General features: G+C 40.0%; 2 protein-coding genes and 1 long non-coding RNA gene across 4 annotated transcripts; 1 reads left to right on the top strand and 2 right to left on the bottom strand.

Annotated features, from left to right (window-relative positions):
• Window positions 1-3,659: 3,659 nt before the first annotated feature.
• btbd10b (BTB (POZ) domain containing 10b) lies at window positions 3,660-13,077 on the bottom strand. Of its 2 annotated transcripts, XM_086071937.1 has the most exons (9): window positions 12,987-13,077; window positions 12,462-12,642; window positions 8,381-8,571; window positions 7,215-7,530; window positions 7,038-7,140; window positions 5,009-5,129; window positions 4,691-4,888; window positions 4,512-4,622; window positions 3,660-4,394 (listed from the first exon to the last, which is right to left on the bottom strand). In XM_086071937.1, exons 2-9 carry the CDS (start codon window positions 12,560-12,562, stop codon window positions 4,063-4,065), a joined length of 1,473 nt encoding a protein of 490 aa, XP_085928063.1. In that variant the 5' UTR covers window positions 12,563-12,642; window positions 12,987-13,077; the 3' UTR covers window positions 3,660-4,062. The 2 variants fall into 2 exon arrangements, with proteins under 2 accessions (XP_085928063.1, XP_085928064.1); XM_086071938.1 differs by lacking the exon at window positions 12,987-13,077 and having other exon boundaries at window positions 12,373-12,505.
• LOC147177157 (uncharacterized) lies at window positions 7,978-19,328 on the top strand. The gene is made up of 3 exons (XR_015094421.1): window positions 7,978-8,085; window positions 15,071-15,397; window positions 19,256-19,328. It is a non-coding gene; the product is annotated as an uncharacterized LOC147177157 (long non-coding RNA).
• On the bottom strand, window positions 14,332-15,249 carry pth1b (parathyroid hormone 1b). The gene is made up of 3 exons (XM_086071939.1): window positions 15,014-15,249; window positions 14,853-14,944; window positions 14,332-14,723 (listed from the first exon to the last, which is right to left on the bottom strand). The coding sequence occupies exons 2-3, from the start codon at window positions 14,930-14,932 to the stop codon at window positions 14,537-14,539; spliced, it is 267 nt and encodes an 88-aa protein (XP_085928065.1). The 5' UTR covers window positions 14,933-14,944; window positions 15,014-15,249; the 3' UTR covers window positions 14,332-14,536.
• Window positions 19,329-20,504: the final 1,176 nt, after the last annotated feature.

Raw genomic sequence — 20,504 nt, forward strand, 5'->3', positions numbered from 1 at the left:
ATGGTTGGGGGAAGGGGAAGGGGCTAGGAAATGCATTATGTCAATGAGATGTCCCCACTAGACATGTAAACGCAACGTGTGTGTGTGTGTTGCCTGTTTCCCATGTGACTGAAAGGAATTGCACAAATGTCATGTTCTGGTTACATGAACAGTCTCAAGACGTCTGAAGCCACTTCAAGTGCATTCAAGAATCTGGAGTGCTCCTCTCATCCGAGGCGAGTCCATCACATGGACAAAGGGTGTGAGAAGACGCAATCTTTGCCTCATTGGAGATACTCTTTGTCATCTTCTTTTAAATCCTTGCACAAAAATGCATGCGAAATTGAGTGTGGTTTTTTTCTCTCTTTATCTTTTTGGTACAAACAAAAGCGTAGCATTTTAAGGAGAGTCAAAAGAAGAACATGAGGAAGTAATTTTCACGTGTGCGCACACAACCAAAAACATAACCAATAAAACAATTCAAATACACCCCCCCCCCAAAAAAAATAAAGCAACAACAACTCACAATCATTATAAAAGATAACCTTATACAAATAAAAAATACAGAAAAAACATATTAATCCTCACACTTATAAAAAAATAAAAAAACACACACACAACAAAAACCTATCACACAGGACTCATATAAGCACCAAACAAAAAACTCACAAAAAACTCTCACACTACACTAAAAACTCTCAATCACACCAAATTCTTACACCATATTAGAGCATCTACTATTATACCATATAAATATATACATACCTTTAGTGACTATCAGCACTATTGTTTAGCCTCTCTAAGGCGTTTTGCAGCGTGTGTTAGCATTAAGCTAGCTGAGATATCTAAGGCAAAGTTGTGTGCTTGTTGTAAATTAGAGTGACCAGATTTTCATATTAAAAAAAAAAAAGGGACACTACAGTTTTGCTGAAAATCACATATCCAATAAATTCTCACCGGGAGCTATTTATAACCAATTTAATCACTAGTCAATTTGGTAACCGGTGGTTGTGTTGCTACTTTATGCTAAACACAAGGTTCCATTTTTGCTTGTACGTCAACAAATTCAAGGTAAACCTGTATAACCCCCACTTTTCCTGCTTTAAATTCCATCCAATCCAATTCCATCTTCATCAAATTTAATGGCTTACTTGGCCTGTTCTCGTTCACATTCCACAGCCATCAGGGAAAATACCCCTTAATGGTGCCACCAGCTGGTGTTACTTAATCCTAGGAATGTGTCACTTTTGTTCCTGGGGGTCCTGAGAGCGATGGTCCGTGAGGTCACTAATGAAGGCGTCGACTCCGGAGCCAACGCTGCTGAGGAGTGAGCCGCTCAAACAGCATGTAGCCCACTGCTAACACCCTGGGCTCGCCAATTCCTGTTCGTTAGAGTCCATTAATAAGCTGCTGGCAGGTGTGTTAATCCTGTAAGGCTCTGTGGTGACCTTTGCACCCGGACCATGTGGCACTGGACCGCCATTCAAGGCTCAGCACGTCCATTATGGTCACTACATTATTATTATTATTAAGTAACCATACCGTAATGTAACACAATTGAAGAAACAAGTAGTCATAGCAATACGCTTTCTCCCTATGTGCTCACAATGCAAAAGACTATAGGCAAGCTAACAAAATTAGCATCCATGTCATGCTAGTTAGAAGTTACAGACCAATACTCAAAGGCATATATTCTTTATTCTGTGCGAAAGATTAGTCACTTAGTTATGAAACTCTTCTCTTTGTATTTTAGTCAATATGACCTCCAAATGTTGCAAATTCAACAAATGTACAAATGCTATATAGAAAATGGACAGCTAGATGTATGCTTGACATTCAGACTTGCCCAATAATGGCTCCATACACATCCTAAATTTGCCCCTGGCTGTTAGTATATTCTCACACAAACAAATCGTAGGCGTGCTTGTTGTGTATCACTTACACGCTCACTAAGTCAAATGTTTGTGTGTCCCACAACACAAATGACAGTGAACTTCTCCGTTCCATGAAAAACAAAGATGAATGAAGTCGGCTCTCGGGGAGAATAAAAATAAATGAATCACAGGCACAATGTCAGTAAACGCCCCACATCTTTGTCTCCGAGCACGGTGGCTTCAAGTATCATGGATTGTGTTGCAAAATTGCACTGGGTTATAGCCTTTAAAGGCACAAACAGAAGCGAAGAGATAACACGTTATGGTGAAAGCATCATGTAACATGAGTTGCTAAGATACATGTGTAAAAGTCTTTGAAATGTCAAGATGGTTTGTAGTAGAATGTGGGGAAGCACAATAATATATATTATAATGACAATCATAATTATTTTTGATCACATTTATTAATCATAATTATTATTTTTTAGGGAAAACATCTATTTTTATTGTACCATTTAACAAACAGCATGTCAACAGTTTTCAATACCGAATAAAACTTGTAAACAAATTAATAAAAAACATATTTTTAATTTACAAAGGGCTAGCTGAATAAATATGCCAGTTGGTTGTAATCATACAGTCAAGACAACAGAGGCACTTGCTCCTCATCTCCAATTGTTGCTGTACATTACAATAATTTCTTCTCGATAGGACGCGGTGACTTATTTAGGCAGCTTCAACCATGTGTTCGCCCCCTGGTGGTTGGCTGAGAAAGTGTTTGACTGAATTAGATATGCATAATAATAATAATTATTATTCTGTTGAACAATTCAAAAGTAATGGCTGATTTTGATTGTTTAATTTTCAATCACTTTCTATCGTTATTACCGTATATTGATATTGTTACTTTTGTAAGTTTCAAGTGATTTCGGTGACGATTGTGGGTTTTTCCTCCATTAACAGAGGAGTACCAACAATTTTGACCACGTGCGTACGAGAAATGCAATAGGCTACTATGAGCAAACCTGGTCGGTATCATACCAGGTGAACGTTCGATTGAATGTTTCCGACACACAATCAAGCAGGCGTCTTTCCAAATAGGTAATAAACAAGCGTTGGAAGAAGAGTAAGTTTGACCAATTTAGAACATTTATCCCTATAACAATCACGGCTGGTTTTCCCAAAACTGTAATTGAGTAGTAGGCTAGAACAAGGCATAATGTACCTGCTGTAACTCAATAATTAATAGCTACATATATTATTTTGATATTTAAGTGTCCACATTTATTCAGTTTTCTATGTAAATAATATTTTTCTTACTTAGCTAGGTCAAAAGCCAACTTTTGACTCGAGAGTCCTTAAAAGTTCCCACCGTATGCTGTATCTCAAAACCTATAGCAGACATGCATTTCATCCCAATACATCCACAAAACACAACTTTATCTTCACTTTAGTACACTAATGTCACCATTTGAGCGATTCTTTCACTGTCTGCTCCACAATATCAATGTGGAAATAACTTCTCCAAATGCTTTCCATTGTTGATGAAGTAAATGATTAAATCAACACATTTGAAACACAAGCAAAAAAAAAAGTTTTTGTCTTTATTGAACATTTTGTTTTTACAACAGTTTCAAGCTTTGCACTAAAAGATTGAGAGCGTGCCAGCCCGTGTGTTCTGCTTTAATATTTCGTCTGCGGTTGGAGCGTCACAGGACATATAACATCCAGCCAATGACAGAACACATCCAGTTACACTGTTAACACGTGAAGATCGGGTGACAAGTGATGACCCCCCCCCCCCCCCTGCCCCCTTATGACCGAGTCTTCTCTGTAAAAAGCACACATTGTAATCATCAGGCCACCTGGGAACGAGTCAAAACGATTGGTGAAAGGAAACATTGATACCATAAGAGTGCTCAGCTAAACCCAACAAATGAGGGTACAACATTGTAAATAATAATAGTAATAAGTAAGGTGTTTACTGAATATATAGCAAACATAAAAATAAATTGCTTTGGTCAAGTAAAAAAAACTAACGGAATAAAATCAAAACGGTCCACCAGGTTCTTGGCTCTCTAAGGCGGCGAAGAAGGTGTCAAGGCAATATGGTTATGGTGCCCCCCCCTTATGGTGCGCTCCATGCTGCAGCATGCTGGGAGGCGGACGAGAGGGACAGGAGCGGGGTCCGACGGAGGGCGAGGGGTCCTCACACGGCAGGCGGGGGTCCCTCGGGCTCGGGCTCGTTGCTGTAGTTGTTGCTGTAGGGGTACCCTCCGGGCGGGTGGTTGGGCAAGATGTCCAACTCGTCTACCTGGGGGCCCGGGTGCAGGACCACCAGTTGGTCCTGGGGGATGTCGGCCGCCGCCGCCGCCAAGTTGGTGATGGATTTGGATTTGACGCACTGGAAGTCCACGTGGCGGCTTTTGCCCTCCTCCTTCTCCCACGACATGCGGATGAAGGGCCTCTGGACGTAGTTGTAGATGACCTCCGGACGACCTCCGGGTCGCTTCTTCACCTTCTCCTTGTATGTGGGGTAACCTAGACAAGCGGTCGGTCATGTGTTGATATTTATGGTGGTGCTGAGTGTATTGGAGAAATCTTCTCAAGGAGTTCAACATTAGAACGCGCTCTCAATAGGACGGTATTGACACTTACCTTCAATTCCCAGTCGGATTTTCTTCAATCCCCTCTCCTTCAAAACGGACTTGGCAACATCTCTGTTCTCGATATACTTGAAGAATCGGTACAGTTTTGTGCTGTAAATAACTGCAAGGAGATTTCGGTTAGTTTTGCTTTAGACGGACTGATATTTCATCGGCGTCCGGCGCGCTCACTTTGGGAGTACTCTTCTCCCATCTGCGGCGGGTATTCTTCATCCCAGTCCACCACGTCGTCGTCGGTGAGGACCACGATGTGGCACTCGCGCTCGCCGCTCTGGGCGCTCGCCACCATCAGAGGTAGAACCATTTCTTCCAGGTAGAACTCGAACTGTCGCCGGGCGCCGTCATTGGACAGCTCGTGCATCAGGGCACCTGAGGACAAGCCAAGATGAACGCTTACAATGACAGCTATTTTTTTTTTTCTAAACGTACAAAGATAGAATATCCCCTTAAATAAAAAGGTGTCTGATTTCCTCAATGAAAAAAACTCACTGAGGTCTCGGCATTTGATGGTGCTGTAGTCAAAAGAGATGCATAGATAGTCACACGCCTCCCGCAACTCGGGGATGGAGATTCCATCAGGACAGCGGATTAGCCCCGATTTGTAGTAATCCTGTCAATTGCACACAAAACACGCAGTCAGGTCAGTGGGAAATGCAACACGGACAATTTTAGTTGAGAATGCGTCCACATAATAAGAGATCAATACAAAATCAATAATAGAAGCCCTCCCTCCTCACCACCACCCAAAAAATGTAGAAAAAAATGTTGATGAGCTGGAATCACAAGCAATTCGACTAATTATTACCTACTTACTTCCTGGTTCCTGGTTGTCATGTGGCCAAGCTAAACATTCCTCCCACCCACTCACTCGCTCACTCACTCACGTCAGCACAGTGTGTTTACTCGTGGCTGCTATCCGTGACATCTGCACCAAACAAGCGTACACAAATGAGATTACTCCGAAATCAACCAATTGGACTGAAAATAAGATTGAAGACGGCACCCAAAAGTGGGCCCGTTTATTTTTGACGGAAATGTGCTCACGTGGCACAAGAAGGAACATTCAATCATCTCCACGTTGAACCGTTTTCATTTCATTATCATGACCCGGATGTGTTCGTCATGGAAATGCTCTCTAATGACTTTACGAAAGCGTTAGCATCGGTTAGGGATGGACGACTGTCTTGCATTCAATGCGAGTCAAGTTCGGTTTACGTCGCCGCCAAAGGAGCGGAATTCCTTAATCGTAAACAGAGTACCTCCATGCGTATAATATATGCATCCTCTGACGGCACCTATCAGCTTTTATCTTCCCTTTAAAGTGTTGCGTGCGGACCCTGCACACTCCACAGTTTCTTTGGGGAGGGGCGGAGTTTTTCTTACCTCATTTGAAGTTATGGCTTTCTTTGTCAACTGTGGCTGTCGCTTTAAGATTGTGCGCATACTCGCACATGCGCCATTAACAAGCCTGACAGATGTTGCAGTGGCGTGTAAAAAAGTGACAAACTGCACAAAGATCCTTTAACTCTTACAGTAAACGTGAATTACAGACAGAATATTGGACTGTTTCGCAATAACAAAAAATAAGTGATATCGGCTGACTGTTTTTTTTAGGCCTTAGTCGCTACTGTAATTCACTTTTGTAGAAATAAAAATAACACAAAAAATGTGTTATTCAAAAATATCCTTTGAAAAAAAAAAATACTGTTACATTACATTTTGAAACATAATTACTGTATAAATGCATACAGGGACAAAACAAATGCAGATAAATGTACTATTACACCCCAAATAGTCACTTTTCTGATGCAGCCCCCCCCCCCCAAAAAAATCCAAATAGAATTTAAAGGATGTTTGTGCAGTTTGTCACTTTTTTTTACTCACGACTGTCACCTCTGGCCCAAAGCGTAACTGCAGCATATGTGTCAGGCTCGTTCGTGGTGCGCGTGCGAGATCGTGCACGATCGTAAAGCGACAGCCGCAGTTGACAAAGGAAGACATGACTTCAGATAAAGTAAGAAAAACTCCGCCCCTTCCCTCCCCAAAGAAACTGTAGAGTGTGCAGTGTCCGCACGCTATACTATAAAAGCTGATAGGTGCAGTCAGAGTAAAACAGTCAGGGCTCTTCGTACTCATTTGGACATTGATGGCGCATGCATGATGTATAAAAAGCTTTAATATGACCTTTTTAAACTGCACAATGCACTTTTAAGTTACCAATAAAGAAGTTATTTTATTCATTATATTAATTATGATTAATGATCAATCATTAGCTATCAGAATTCTATTCTGCCAAAAAAGGTCACAAAACGTGCTTACAAAGGGTTAAATTATGCATCTTTTGTCATCGAATGGAAGTGCATTTAATAGTATTGACATCGATGGTTCAATAAAGATACATGATTTGTTTTAAATGATTTTTGGACCAATTAAGTGAAATTGGATATTATGTCTCACATCACACTACAGCGCAGTGGATGGGAATGACGAGGAAGTGACGAGTGGACAAATGACTGACCAGAATTGCGCGGAAAACCGTTGAGCTGATTCCTTCGGCCACCTCGAACTCTCCCTTCTCATTGGGCCGTGTAAAATTGTGCTCTCGTCCCGATCCAAACATTCTGAAAGAAATGCGTTTGGAAGTTTTACCATCCAGTCACAACATTTGTCATCAGTCAGTAAGCGCGTGCCGTACCGGCCCAGCATGGTATTGGGCTGCGCAGTGAAGATGGAGGGGTCGACCACGAAGCGCGTGTTGTCCACAATCAGCGTGACCCTCTCGGACGTGCGCACGTTGCGGTTGCAGACGGTGGCGCCGGCCGCGCCCTCCTTGGCGTTCTCGTACACGAACACCATTTCTCCCACTCCCAAACTTTTGAAGGTTCCCTCGGTGCTGGACAGGCTGCTGGTGCGGCTGCTCACCACGCCGCTGCTGCTGGAGCCGCTGGGAGAGACCCTCTGCGGCCGAGGGCTGCCGGGCCTCGACGGCGGCCCGCCATCACGGTCGCGCTCTACACGCAGATGGGAAGAAAAGGAATGGCAACAAAGTGCATGTCTAGTTTTAACTTTTTACGCATCAACATCTCTGAATGGCACTCTAATATTGACGGTACCTGTACTGATTTGAACAAGTGTGCTTGTCTTGCAGCTCATAGCATTTCACTGCACAAGACGTTGGGGTTTTTATGACCAAAATCTCAAACCGTACCGTAAATGCCGCAACCAACAAACGACGTTTCCCACCACACGAACAACAAGGGAGTAAATAGGCTAGAAAGTTGCCATTCCCGACAAACGCAAATGTTGACTAAGAAGGAAATGACTTCTTGACAGCGTAAAGGACTTTTCTGGAAAATAATTTCAAAGATGATGTCATGGCTGCAAAAAAGCAATGACACATCAATGATGTCACGCCACATCCTCAAGCACTTTTCAAGTTTCCAGTCAGATTTGGCTTCTTCAAGAGAAAGCTTCAATTGCCATCGGATGGTGCCAGCACGATGGAAATCTCCTCAGAATTGGATACGGACAGATGCTCCGATAATGCTCGGCCATACACCTTCCGGGTAGGAGCTTTCTGTGTGGAGATACTTGAATGTAGAAACGACCGTAGTGAGAGGCCGGCATGTCTTTTCCAGGGCTGATACAGTTTATTAGTAGTCAAGGAGGTCAATAACCGATATTTGGCGCAGATATTTAATTGCAGTAAAACAGAAAATATTAGCGTCAAAAATAAAAACCTTAATTTTGTTGAAATGCCATTGAGCATATTTGTTAAACAGTAATTATTGTATTTATTTAACCATATAAAAAAATAGACAGTTATGTTTTAAAATGTCTCCTCTTCCCCGTCATCCTCACCAGTGTTGTGTTGGCGGGTAGGTGAGGTGAGGTTGCGAATGCAGGGTGTGAGCTGCCCCTCTCTCTCATGCGAGGAATCCCTGGAGCGATCGCTGGAGCGGCGGCGGTCACGTGAGCGGTCGCAGCCCCCGCTGGCACCGTGCAGGCTCATCTTCCTCTGTTGGGCCTCCACTCGAGATGTGCGAGCTTGACTGCGGGGCGTCAACATAAAAGATGAGTCAACGTCCGTAAACATCAAGTGCAGGACATTTCAGCTCATTGTGGGAGAGCTACGACCGCACTAGCTGGGCCGCCAGTTTGCATTCATCTCGTTTGCTCTCACGATCGCAAAGACTGCCAGCGAGAGAGAATGCAACATCGTGCGCAAATGTTGCGATTCAAGTATGATTAATGCACACAGAATGCAGTCGGCCGGCGTCAACAATTAGATAAGAAGCCATTCCAACTACACACCTTGCACAACTAAAATAACAGACTACATTTCAGTGCCACCAGCAAATTCAAACGCCCCAAAAAGTAGGACGACTCAGAAAAATCCAAACTGTCAAACTAATTTTGCAAGAACTCAACTCACTGCAGATTTAAGAGTATTTTTGTTTGTTTGCTTTTTGGCTTAGAGCCAGCGGCACTGAAGAGAACAGAGATGACTCGGCAGAGCTGGGGGTGGACATTACAAAGATATTGAGGTTCTTTTTAGAGCAGCTCGGTTGGAAAGGGTCAGAAATGATCTTATCAGAGGGCAGATAGTGAGTGCGTTGGTAGTAGGATGATGAGGATGAAGAGAGCTCGAGGCATGAGGGCAGTTACTGCTCAAGAGGATGCAGAAGATAGACATTGGTGGAAAAGGATGACACGCTGAAATGATACAAGGGCTCATGACCGGTATAAATGTTAAAATGTGACTTAAGCCATTGCTTTTTTTGAACAGTTGAAGATTTTTGGAGCTGGACCAATTAAATTCACTAAACATTATTTCCCATGGGACATTTGTTTTTTCAACATCAAAAGTGTGTCACAGAATGCTTTGTGCATGACTTTCAAAGCTTCCACTTGACATAAGTAAAGTACATTAATTGCATCCTCACATGACCAAAACACAGTAAACAGTTGGATGGTGGCTACAATATCTATTGAGCTCTAACACCGCTGACTGAACAATTAATTGAATTCTAATAGGCAGGCATGGGCAGCAATTTGGGAAAAATTAACAACTTTTTTTTTTTTAAGTACATTTTATTTATTTATATGGTATCTAGATATTAACTCTTTGACTGCCATAAACGTTATAAAACGTTTAGCATAAACCTAGGGAAGGGCGCCGAGGACGTTAAAAGACGTCCCCTATGTTTGTTTTTTTTTTTTTTCAAAAACGGGTGCAGGAAAGCCTTGGGCAGCTGTGCTGAAAGTATCAGGCAGATCTGATTAGTCAAAGACTCGTTTTGGCCCCTAGAGGGCAGCGATGACTCTCTTTGCACAAGGTTGGATGGGCCGCCCACCGTGGGCGTCAGTAGAAGACGTGAGGCGGAGCTAGAGTGTTGAGGAGACATGGCTGAATAAGCCCACAATGGCTGCCCAAGCAACCGGTTGCAAGCAGCTCACGCTTGAGCATTTTTTTCAAAGACGGAAAGCATCAATCAATACTAAAAAGCGCATTGATGTCAACGATGATGATGACAACGAGCTCTACGCCAAAGTTGGAAGCTTTGGCGTGACTGTTATGAACACGTAGTAAGCCTCACCGGCTAAGCGCGGCTAGCGCGGCTAGCGCTGCTAAGGCCAGAAAACGCGCACAATAGCCGGCCGGGTACTTCTACACAATCGGACATTCGATCGGGCGATGGAGAGTTGGCATCGACCAATGCAGATTGATGATGATGATGATGATGACTTCGAGCTCTACGCCAAAGTTGGAAGCTTTGGCGTGACTGTTATGAACACGTAGTAAGCCTCACCGGCTAAGCGCGGCTAGCGCGGCTAGCGCTGCTAAGGCCGGAAAACGCGGAGCTGCACAAGCGGACATTCGATCGGACAATGAAGAGTACCCCGAGTCCAATGCATATTCATCGGAGGAGCGGGTACAGTCTGATCACGGAGAAGACACTGTTTCTGGACTACGATGCCACCATGAATGGAGTGGATAAAATGGATCAGAACATCTCCTACCACCCGGTATAGCAACTGAAGGACACGGGGAAGCGAGACGTAACGAAACCGTAACGTAACCGTAGCATGATCCTGATATTAGACTTGATGACACACTGCAGTATATACTTGCTATTCCCCGGAAAAAAACGGCCTGCAAGAAAGTGGCGCACGCGAAGAGGCAATCTGTTGTGCAAATGCTGTTGCGTCTCTTTGCACGCAGGAGAGTGTTACAAAAAGAAAAACTGTCGTTGAAACATCCACATATTTGTAAATAGTACCACAGTTGCACACATTTGTAAATAGTTTGCCAAATTGTTGTCAAATTGTTACACTGTTGAATGTAAATAAACGTATTTTGCTATCAAAAAACACTTTTTCATTCTTGGTGGTAGTGTTTTATAGAAGTAAAGCACTATTTAGGTGTTTGTGGCATCATTCATGGACAAAAAGAAGTGTAAAATTCACTAGAATGCATGAAATAATATCGTTTCACTAAAAGCTTGATTTCTCCATATTTTGGTCCAAAACAGGCGAAAATGGGTCAAACTAACCATTTTCTATTGTTGATTACTAAAGAACGGAATAAGGTAGAAACAAACTTTTTTTTTCTGATGAAAGATGAAAGTCCAATCTTTCATTTGGTAGTACGTGTGTTTCCATAGTCCAAACAGAACATTTTCTGTGGACCTTGAAAGATCAGTCAAAATGCTTAAATCGGCTGGCACTGGCGGCATCCCTTTTCTGAAAACGTCTGGCAGTCAAAGAGCTAAGAAGTTCTGTCCACATGTTTAGATGTAATTGTTTTATGAAACATGAAAAGTAGAATTGATAAAGCCAAATGTTGTTTACACCTAAAGTCTGATATTGTAATACAGATTAATTTATTACTTGTTTGTAAAAATAAATAAATACATTAACTCATTCACTGCCATTGATGGCTATAGGCGTAAAAAACTTTTTTTTTAAATTATTTGTATTAGTTTAACATTTTTCCACTTCTGTTAACAAGAATGTGAAAACCTATAAAAAAAATTCTTATACATTTAGAACAGATAGAAAATTTGTGATTAATCGTGAATTAACTAGTGTAGTCATGCGATTAATTACAATTTAAAAAAATGTAATCGCTTGACGCCCCTAATTTTTTTATAATCTTATATTTATTTATTAAAAAAAAAAAGATTATTAAAAATTAGGAGCATCGGGCGATAATTTTTTTTAATCGTAATTAATCGCATGAGTTCACTAGTTAACGATTAATCACAAATTTTATATCTGTTCTAAATGTACAATAAAAAAAGTCTAGGTTTTTATACTCTTAACAAAAGTGGAAAAAAATGTTAAATAGAAATAGTTCAAATTAATTTTTGACATCTGTAGCAGTCAATGGAAGTGAATGAGTTAATTTATTTAGAAATTTTATAATTTATCCAAAAATTTTCAGTCCTAAATTGTACCATATTCAATTATATTTGCAATTATAGACAGTGAGCAATTTAACGTTCGTTGTGGTCTCTACTTAACTACATTGCAGCGGCTATTAAGGTAAACAAATGATTAGAAACACCCAAATATGGCATCTAGATAAACAGTTCCGCAAGATACAACCACGAGCATTGTTTGTGCGCCGTTTACAGTGTCCAACTCCGAGAAAATGTGTTTATTCAATTAATAGATGCCAATTGTAAAACATTACAAACAAGTTACACGTGTCCGTAATGTTGCCAATCATTCACTCATTTTCTGAATCATGTAAGATACTCAAAAAAAAAATACAAAAACATCAATTAGTCAGACTGTCACAAGTTTATAATGAGGCACACGTAAAATCACAATATTGTACTTACAATCTCAGATCGGCGTAGTTTCTTTTTTTAATAAGCATACTGAATTAGTAGCTCTTCAGTTGCCCGCTGATCGCCTTCAGTTAGCTCACCTCGAATGCTTGCACAGTTTGCGAGGTCGGTTGGTCGATTTCAGTTCCCAGTTTTCGGTGTCACTGGAGTTACTGTCATATGACTGCAGACGCGTTGCCATCACCCATCCAAGGGGAAGTCCGCTCCGGAAGTGTCACTCATCATATTCAAGTAGTCGCCAACTGGATCCGCTGATCAAAACTCCACATAAAATGCACCGCTTGCAGTTAGCACTTATCGAAATCGTTTCGACAGAATTCAGCAGTGACGTGGTTTTGAATGAATTAGCTTCCTATTACTCTCCCAAAGTGTGACATTTAATCATAAAAACTGTCGATAATCAGACTATATAAGGAAATGTAACATTAGCATTAGCGTAGCCAGTTTCCTGCGTTAGCACTCCTACACTGCTAGCTATCACTGGCGGCCGTGTAACAAGCAGCAATTTACAAACAAATTTCGACAATATTTCACGGAATGTTGACCAGCGCAGATCTGCAGTGGCACCAACACTGAGAGTACCGTAAAATAGAATAGTTAGTTACCTAAATGGCGTAGGTCGCCGCCGAAGTGTAATCCAGACAGCTAGCCAGCAACCTTTCAAAACAGTCATGAAGCTGACGTCACGTGACGCTGTGACGCATTTTCACGTCCGAATTTTAGAACTAAAATATATATATTTCAAATTCAAGTAGTCGTAAAATATTTCGTGGTTTAAAATGATACATTATAATTCTCAATTTATTTTTTCTTTTAGTAATTTCGCCTATAAGTATCGAAAAAAATATTGTCAAGTCTCGCGATATGTTGCTTAACGTTTTTTTCCTTTCATTTTAGAAATTTAAATCTACTTCAGTCGAAACATATGTAACAAATTGAATTTCTCTTTCTGTTCAGGGGAATTTCTGACATTCCCTAAATATTAGTAGTAGTTGTAGTAGTAATAATAGTTGAAATATGTGAAAATGACATCGCGCTGCTTTACTGTAAATTGAACTACAGTAGGTTACTCCTATTTTACATTAGATGCGTCATATTTATCAGAGTTCAGATTAAATACATTCGTGTTAGGCACACTTCTGAAACAACACATTTGCTCAAATTACCTCAAATGAAATGTTATTATTAATGATTAACGATATGTATCTGTGTAAAGACATTGATCAATATTGCACAGAATTATCAAATATGATTTAACAAGGTAAGAAACTAAAATATCAATGTGCAAAAATTTATTTTGACCTCTGCAAGGGTTAACATTTTTTAATTATCATTTCTATAACATTCCAAGGAAATCACAATGTGCCATGTTGGGGAAATCTGCAGAGTATTTTAGTATGTGTACTGTCCATTTCAGTCAAAATACATTTAAGAAATGATTTTCATAACAATATTTAAATATTTGACAGTGAAACCTACAATGCAAAAGTTTTACAATGTATCTGATAGTCAAAATGCTTTGATATAAATTTTACTATCAATTAAATACCTAACCAAATGCACATACATCATCTGCATATTGGATATCGATACGCATATTGGATATCGATACTCATCAGGCTGAAAATAGTTCAAAATGTAAGAGGTTAGGGGGATTTTGTACTGTATGCCACAGTGCAGACTAGAGCAAACTTCCAATTGCACTGGGGGGGGGGTCTTAAAGTTAAACTGCTGATGACAATTTAGCCAAACTGTATGAGTACAATAGAATCTGTTGGTTAATTAAAAAAAAATCAAAACAAAACAAAAAACTGATAAAGCATAAATATGACTAAGACGAGCACTTGAATTGGTCCATTATTCCAAATTGAAATGTAAAATTCACTTTGTCAAAACAAGTGGACTTCACACCAGTAAGGACAACTGGAATAAATAAAATTATGTATAGTGTTAAAAAAATAATGCAAACAAGAAATTAAGTGGCATTGACAATTATGATGAAAAGAAACAACTTTTTTTGTTATGAAAAGAAAAAGGTCAGTTCATAGCAGTTCACATATACTGTATTATTAAATAAAAGGAACACTGAATATAATAAATTAATAAACAAAAAACAGATATAGCAAATACACAGTAGAGAATATGTCTACAATGGTCAGTTTGGTATTTCTCCAAGAACCTCATTTGGGAATATATTTTTGATTGGGGTTGATTGTCCACGTTGAGGGTTGGCACTTAGAACAATGTCCTTTAACTTTTCCTGGAGCCATTCCTGTCTCTCCCCAACTTGTTTGTGCTCCTGAACATTGTGCATTAACTGTACCTCGCTGATGGTTCTCTTTCTGCACACAAAAATATGGCAGTCAGTTAGGAAAAGATGGTTAATTAATGAAACATGAGTGATTTAAAAAATATATATATATATTCCTTGACTGAAAAAGATAGTAATGTCACATTAGAAAGGCGTTTACCTCACTGGTTTCGCATCTGTGTGCAAACTTGCAAAGAGAAGTATTAAAATAGTTGTTTCACAGCAGCGTAGCACAAACATGCTGACGATGAGCTGAAATAAAATAAAATATTGGGTTAAGAGAAAAAGTTTGGGATTATTTTTGTCAAGCCCATATCTTACCAGTTATGCCTTATATCCAGGATATGAATCTTGTTTTGGTTTTTGTTGTTGTCATAGGACTACAGGTACATGGAGAGAGGAGTCAAACTTGTTGATCGGCCCTTTGGTGGGAGTGGGCTTCTGGCCTTTATATACACATGGACAGGCCCTCCCCTGGTCATCGATGAGCGATTTCACAGTTGATGTTGATGTCACTTTACCAATGCATCGATGGGGACAGGGCAGGCATCCATCCTCGTGACACCACCGCTTACTACCAACTCAGCTTTCGACACCTGCGCCCGCACTGCCCCCAGACGCTGCTTTTGCTCTCGGTCCAGTTTCATGCCCCCTCATTAGCGCATCAAACACTTTGCGGAATACCTTCAGCGGCCTGCGGTGTTGGTAAGTGTCATACTTTGAGACTCTGGTGAAAAAGTATACTCTTTGAAATGGCAACGACTGTCACTTGAATTTATTGGCAACGCAATTTATTTTATGGTTGACGTCGCATACTGTATGGCTGTAAAGGTCGTGACGGGTGGGGTAGGACGACAGGCCAGTCAGGCAATCCCCTGAGACTAATCCGCTAGTAACTCACTTCACTTAACCCTTTACGTGGCACTCGAAATGGGAACCCTGGAAAGTTATTGTAGTATATTAACATTACGAGACTCCAGGAACAACATTTTCATATATAATATGTTTTTGATGATATACTAGTATAATAAAAAAAAACACAACATACAGATAAATACAATTTGTTTTGTGACGCTGGTTGGCTTGACATTTTTAGAATGTTTTCTTAGATAGGAAATAATGTAACGAGAAGTACAGTGAACCCAACATTTGCAAATTCATATTCTATAATCTACTTTATGAAATCATACAGGTATCACATAATTTAAAATAAAGAAATTCACCAGTTTTTGCCACATTTTTCTTTCAATTCCATGGACATTGTGCTGTTCCTTCTGGTGTAAGCACCTTGGCCACCTGGAGAGAGAATGATACAGACATACAGATGGATACACCAGTCAAAACTTCTCACAGATGCATTAATATTTGTGTGTCTTTGTAGAGGATAAAGAATATTGCCGCGTCAGGCCGAAACCTCCTATGTCACAATTTGGTAAATTTCATAATTTTTCACAATATGTGATTCACAACTGGTCCTTGGGGACACAAACGTCGGTCATTTACCCATTTTGGGTGGGTTGGAAACAGTGGCAAGCGGATGTCATGGCTAGCAATATGCTTTTGGAAATAAGTGATACTCGTTTGAAACAGCATTTGAAAATATACGTTTTTTAAGAAAAAAAAAAAAAAAAAAATGAAACAGCATTTGAAAATATACGGTAATAGATTATATTACATTTGACCCCACGCTACAGTTGACCCCACGCATACTCATGGTTTGGCACCCAGGGGTTCGTATTTTAAAATATTTTTTTTCCAGTATTTTATTTTATTTAAAAAAAATTTTAGAATAGGCCTACAGTGTTCAATTTCATTTCATGTATTGTTGATTTTTTTTTTTGATTTTTTTTCTCAATAGCCCCCTATTTGATATGGTAAATGTTGAATGTTTGTCAGCTTTTTGGAAGTTTTTTTTTCGGTTTGTTCACCCCCCCCCCCAAAAAAAAGAAAAATTAAAAAAAATCCCAATACATTTTATTGGCCGTCAATTATACACACATTTTCACTATTCGTGGACTGGCCTGGTCAATATATAATAATAATAATAATAATAATTATATATATATATATATATATATATATATATATATATATATAGTGTTTTCTGTGGCATCTTCATTGTTCTTGGCAAAGCATGACTACTGTTTTTGCTGTTATAACTTTGATGAACTTTGTCAGTGTCACAAAATGTATAGTAATCACCAAAGACCCTTTCTTAATATTTCACAAGAAGAAAAATATTTCTTCACACTTCCCTTTCATTGACCTCAGTTTTTCCATTTTATTTTAATCTTATAACAATAAGCAATTCCACCCCAACTGACAATATCAAACACAAAGATTTCAACCTGGCCGATTTCTTGACCATCAAGTTAACTACATTTTCTTTTAAAACAAGTGTACCGTACTCCACCCGGCCAAGCCGCTCTGGTTAGCTCATGCAGTCCCAATGTGAGCCATGTCAGTAATGGTATGCTGCTGGTGTGCCGGAGGAATTGACAGTGAAGGATGCGAGGAATTGCATGCAAATCATTAACCCGCCATGTCACAAAGAAAGTAATGCGCGTACAAAAAACTCTTTGAACTGCGAATGGATGCGTTTGCTAAATAGATTGTCAACATAACAGAAGACGATTTAGGCCCCAGTTTACATTTAATACACTGCAGGAAAATTCAACGTGGGCCAATGAAGAGTTTTTCTCAATGTACATTTTATGTTTGGTTCACGCCATGCACTGTGCTGAACGTTTGAAGGTATGGATGCTTGCCTTGAACTCTCTATATGGTGTTAGTTTTTTCATGAAATGAGGTCACCTCACTTGACGATATCATATGACGAAAAGGTGTATATTTAGACGTGACATCATCCCACCTTTGCCTGTGAAACCAAACAAACAGAACATCTAAGTCATACCGTGTGGATAACCCGTTATTGCTTTTGAAGGGCGTTACAATCCAGCGGGTGATTAATCATTCGAATGGTGATGCGGCTTCATCTTTGCGGCATTGCCAATGTTTTGCCCACGAAATCTGGGCTTTATCCCGCCGTTACAAAGGCTTGCAAAGATATGCAAGTCTTGTCAGTGTGGTTTTATGTGAGTACTCGCACATCAATCCATCACATACTCTTGATCTGAGCGTCTGACTACCCGGCACAGGTGGTGCTGGTGTCAAGTTAGAAGTTAGAATCTCATCACTGAGGTGCACGTTGAGGCCCACCACAGATGTGGCCTGCAGTTCAACTTTTTATTCGTTGGTACACTTTTAACACGATGACACTGCACCTGAAAATGTGTCAGAACAGTCATTCCTGTCTTATAAAATGTATAATTGTGACAGATGGGGGACAAGCATGTAAACCAATGCATTTGCAATATTGTGCATTGGTGGATACACTGAAGAACAAGCATCCACACATCCAACTCAATGTCAATGTAAAAAAAAAAAGAGAGAAAAAATGACTATGATATAACAGCAGCACTCTCACTCAATGATCCATACAGAATAAACACAATTTAAATGAAAATCTTTAGAAATAATTCTGAAATACTGAACCAACTGTGGGCAGCATGGTGACCAAATGGTTGGCATGTTCGGCACGGTTGAATTTTAAGCCTCTGTAACATTATGCACTATTTTAACATAAACACTGCACTTGCATACAGAAACAAAAATATTTAAACATGATTCAATTAAAATGTATTGCACGAAAAGTTAAATAAATAAATAATTAAAAACAAACAATACTAAATGACCAAATTTGAATATATAGATCATAAAAGTTATATGCAACTGACTTGTACTCAGGCAGTGATTATTTTACATACCACTAAAGGGAGCCCATATACCACACGTTGAGAATAACTGTAGTAGAAGAAGACAGAAAGAGATTAAGCTTGTCCCTGTGCTGCTCACAGCCAAAAAAGGAAAATTGCAAGTTAGCAGGTTAAAGTCACAACAAAATATGCACCTTGAAAACAACAGTTACACAGTTTTGATGTCACCTCAACTGCTCACATCCCCTGCCTGGGGATTGCTATGATTTGATTGGTGTATTAACCAGCACTATAGTCCCAGGATTTCTTTGCTTGACATACTGAAGCAAGCAGATGCTACGGCAATCGTGTATTCTAAGGCTTAAGTCACCAATTTTAGGACTTGGGAATACTTCAGTAGCTTTGCAGTCACACTTAGACCTATAAGGGCTTGGGACTTGCTGGGCTAAAACTTACAAAAGATGTGACTTTAAATGGACTAGACTTTGCCTGGCTTGACGAGCTGCTTATATTTGGAAAAATACATTTTAAACAGTACGCCATTCATTTTGTCTTTGAATGTCCAAGTGTGTCTGGAGGATGAATGTTGACGGTTGAGCGAAATACCATTTGGGAGTTTATGTGACATGACAACCCACAGTAGGCCTAACCATTCCTTTTCACAATATGGTTGTTGATCAGCCACTGCTCATCCTTGTTTCATTTGTCTAGCAGACACAACATTGACTTGCTTACTTGCACATACAGTATGTGACTCACTCCTACCGCTGCTGCTTGTCCTCATTAGGGTCGTGAGGAGAACTAGCGCTGCCTGTGGTACACTCTGGTCTGGACTAGTTGGCAGAGCACACAAACAATCATCACACTAAGGACCAATGTGAGTTTTCAATAGCATGCATGTCATTGGATCATGGAAAGGAAGCCAGAGTATGAGGAGAAAATAAAGGGAGATCCAATATCATGCAAACGTTTAACCACAAGGGGTCACTGTGACACAACAATATTACAGAGCCTCGTTTATGGAGGACACCATTGTGATGTGCATTGTGCAACATTGCACGATTTGTTATTGCTCTAATACTAAGAATATACCAGGCCAGTACAGGGTTATAATAGTTTTAGAATTTTAATCTTAGTTAGTTTTTATTTCGTTTTGAGTTATTTTTATTTAGTTTGTTTTAATTAGTTTTCTGAGTGGTTCTGTTAGTTTTTTAAAATTAGTTTTCGTTTTTCAAAAAAACATTTGAGTTTTTATTGTATTTAGTTAACGAAATAGTTTTTTAATTTTAGTTTTAGTTTTTATTGTTAGTTTTAGTTAACTAAAATAACCTTGTGCCAGTATAGCTAATATTGTTGCTGCTGCTAATTCTTCTTCTTCTTCTTCAATGGGGTATATGCAACGGAAGAGGCGGGACTTCCGACTTCCTGGTTTTCACACATGAGCTTTGTTGACGTTTCCTGTTTGCGACGTGTGGGCCAGTTTGTGCGCTTCCGCCTTTGTGCCCCTCATGTGCCCGTTCCCGTCGACGGATGCGAAGTGTGTCTGTCTCAGTTGTCCGAAGCATTTCAGAGAGTTGAGATGCGCTGTGCGCGGTTGGGGGGCGTAGGAGTGGGGGTGCAAGTGTTGGAACGCGGCCATGTGTGAAACCCGAAAGTCTGAAGTCCGTGGCATCTTTTTTTTTTTTTTCGAGAGAGCTCAGTATTCATTCTGTAATCTTACTGATTCAACATGTCATCATCATTGCTCTTTATCTTTGTGTGTGTGTGCGCGTGAATATGTGCGTGTATGTGTGTGTTTGCATATGTGCGTGCGTGTGAGTTTGTGCTCATTAATTCACCTGAAACCTCATCAAAAATCCAATACCCTTCACCTAAACCGAAGACTTCAGAATCCTGCTAGAGTCGTGAAGTTGTCAAGAGACCTGAGGAAGGATCAAAGAAAAGAAAGAAAAGTGAAATCCAGCACCGACCAGACACCACCTAATCTTTCACCAACCCCAGAAACATCTACATTCCAACAAATTAGGGAGACCTCT

This window comes from Leptonotus elevatus, chromosome 3, assembly GCF_054856555.1.
Source record: "Leptonotus elevatus isolate MCC_2025b chromosome 3, RoL_Lele_1.0, whole genome shotgun sequence".
NCBI lineage: Eukaryota > Metazoa > Chordata > Actinopteri > Syngnathiformes > Syngnathidae > Leptonotus > Leptonotus elevatus.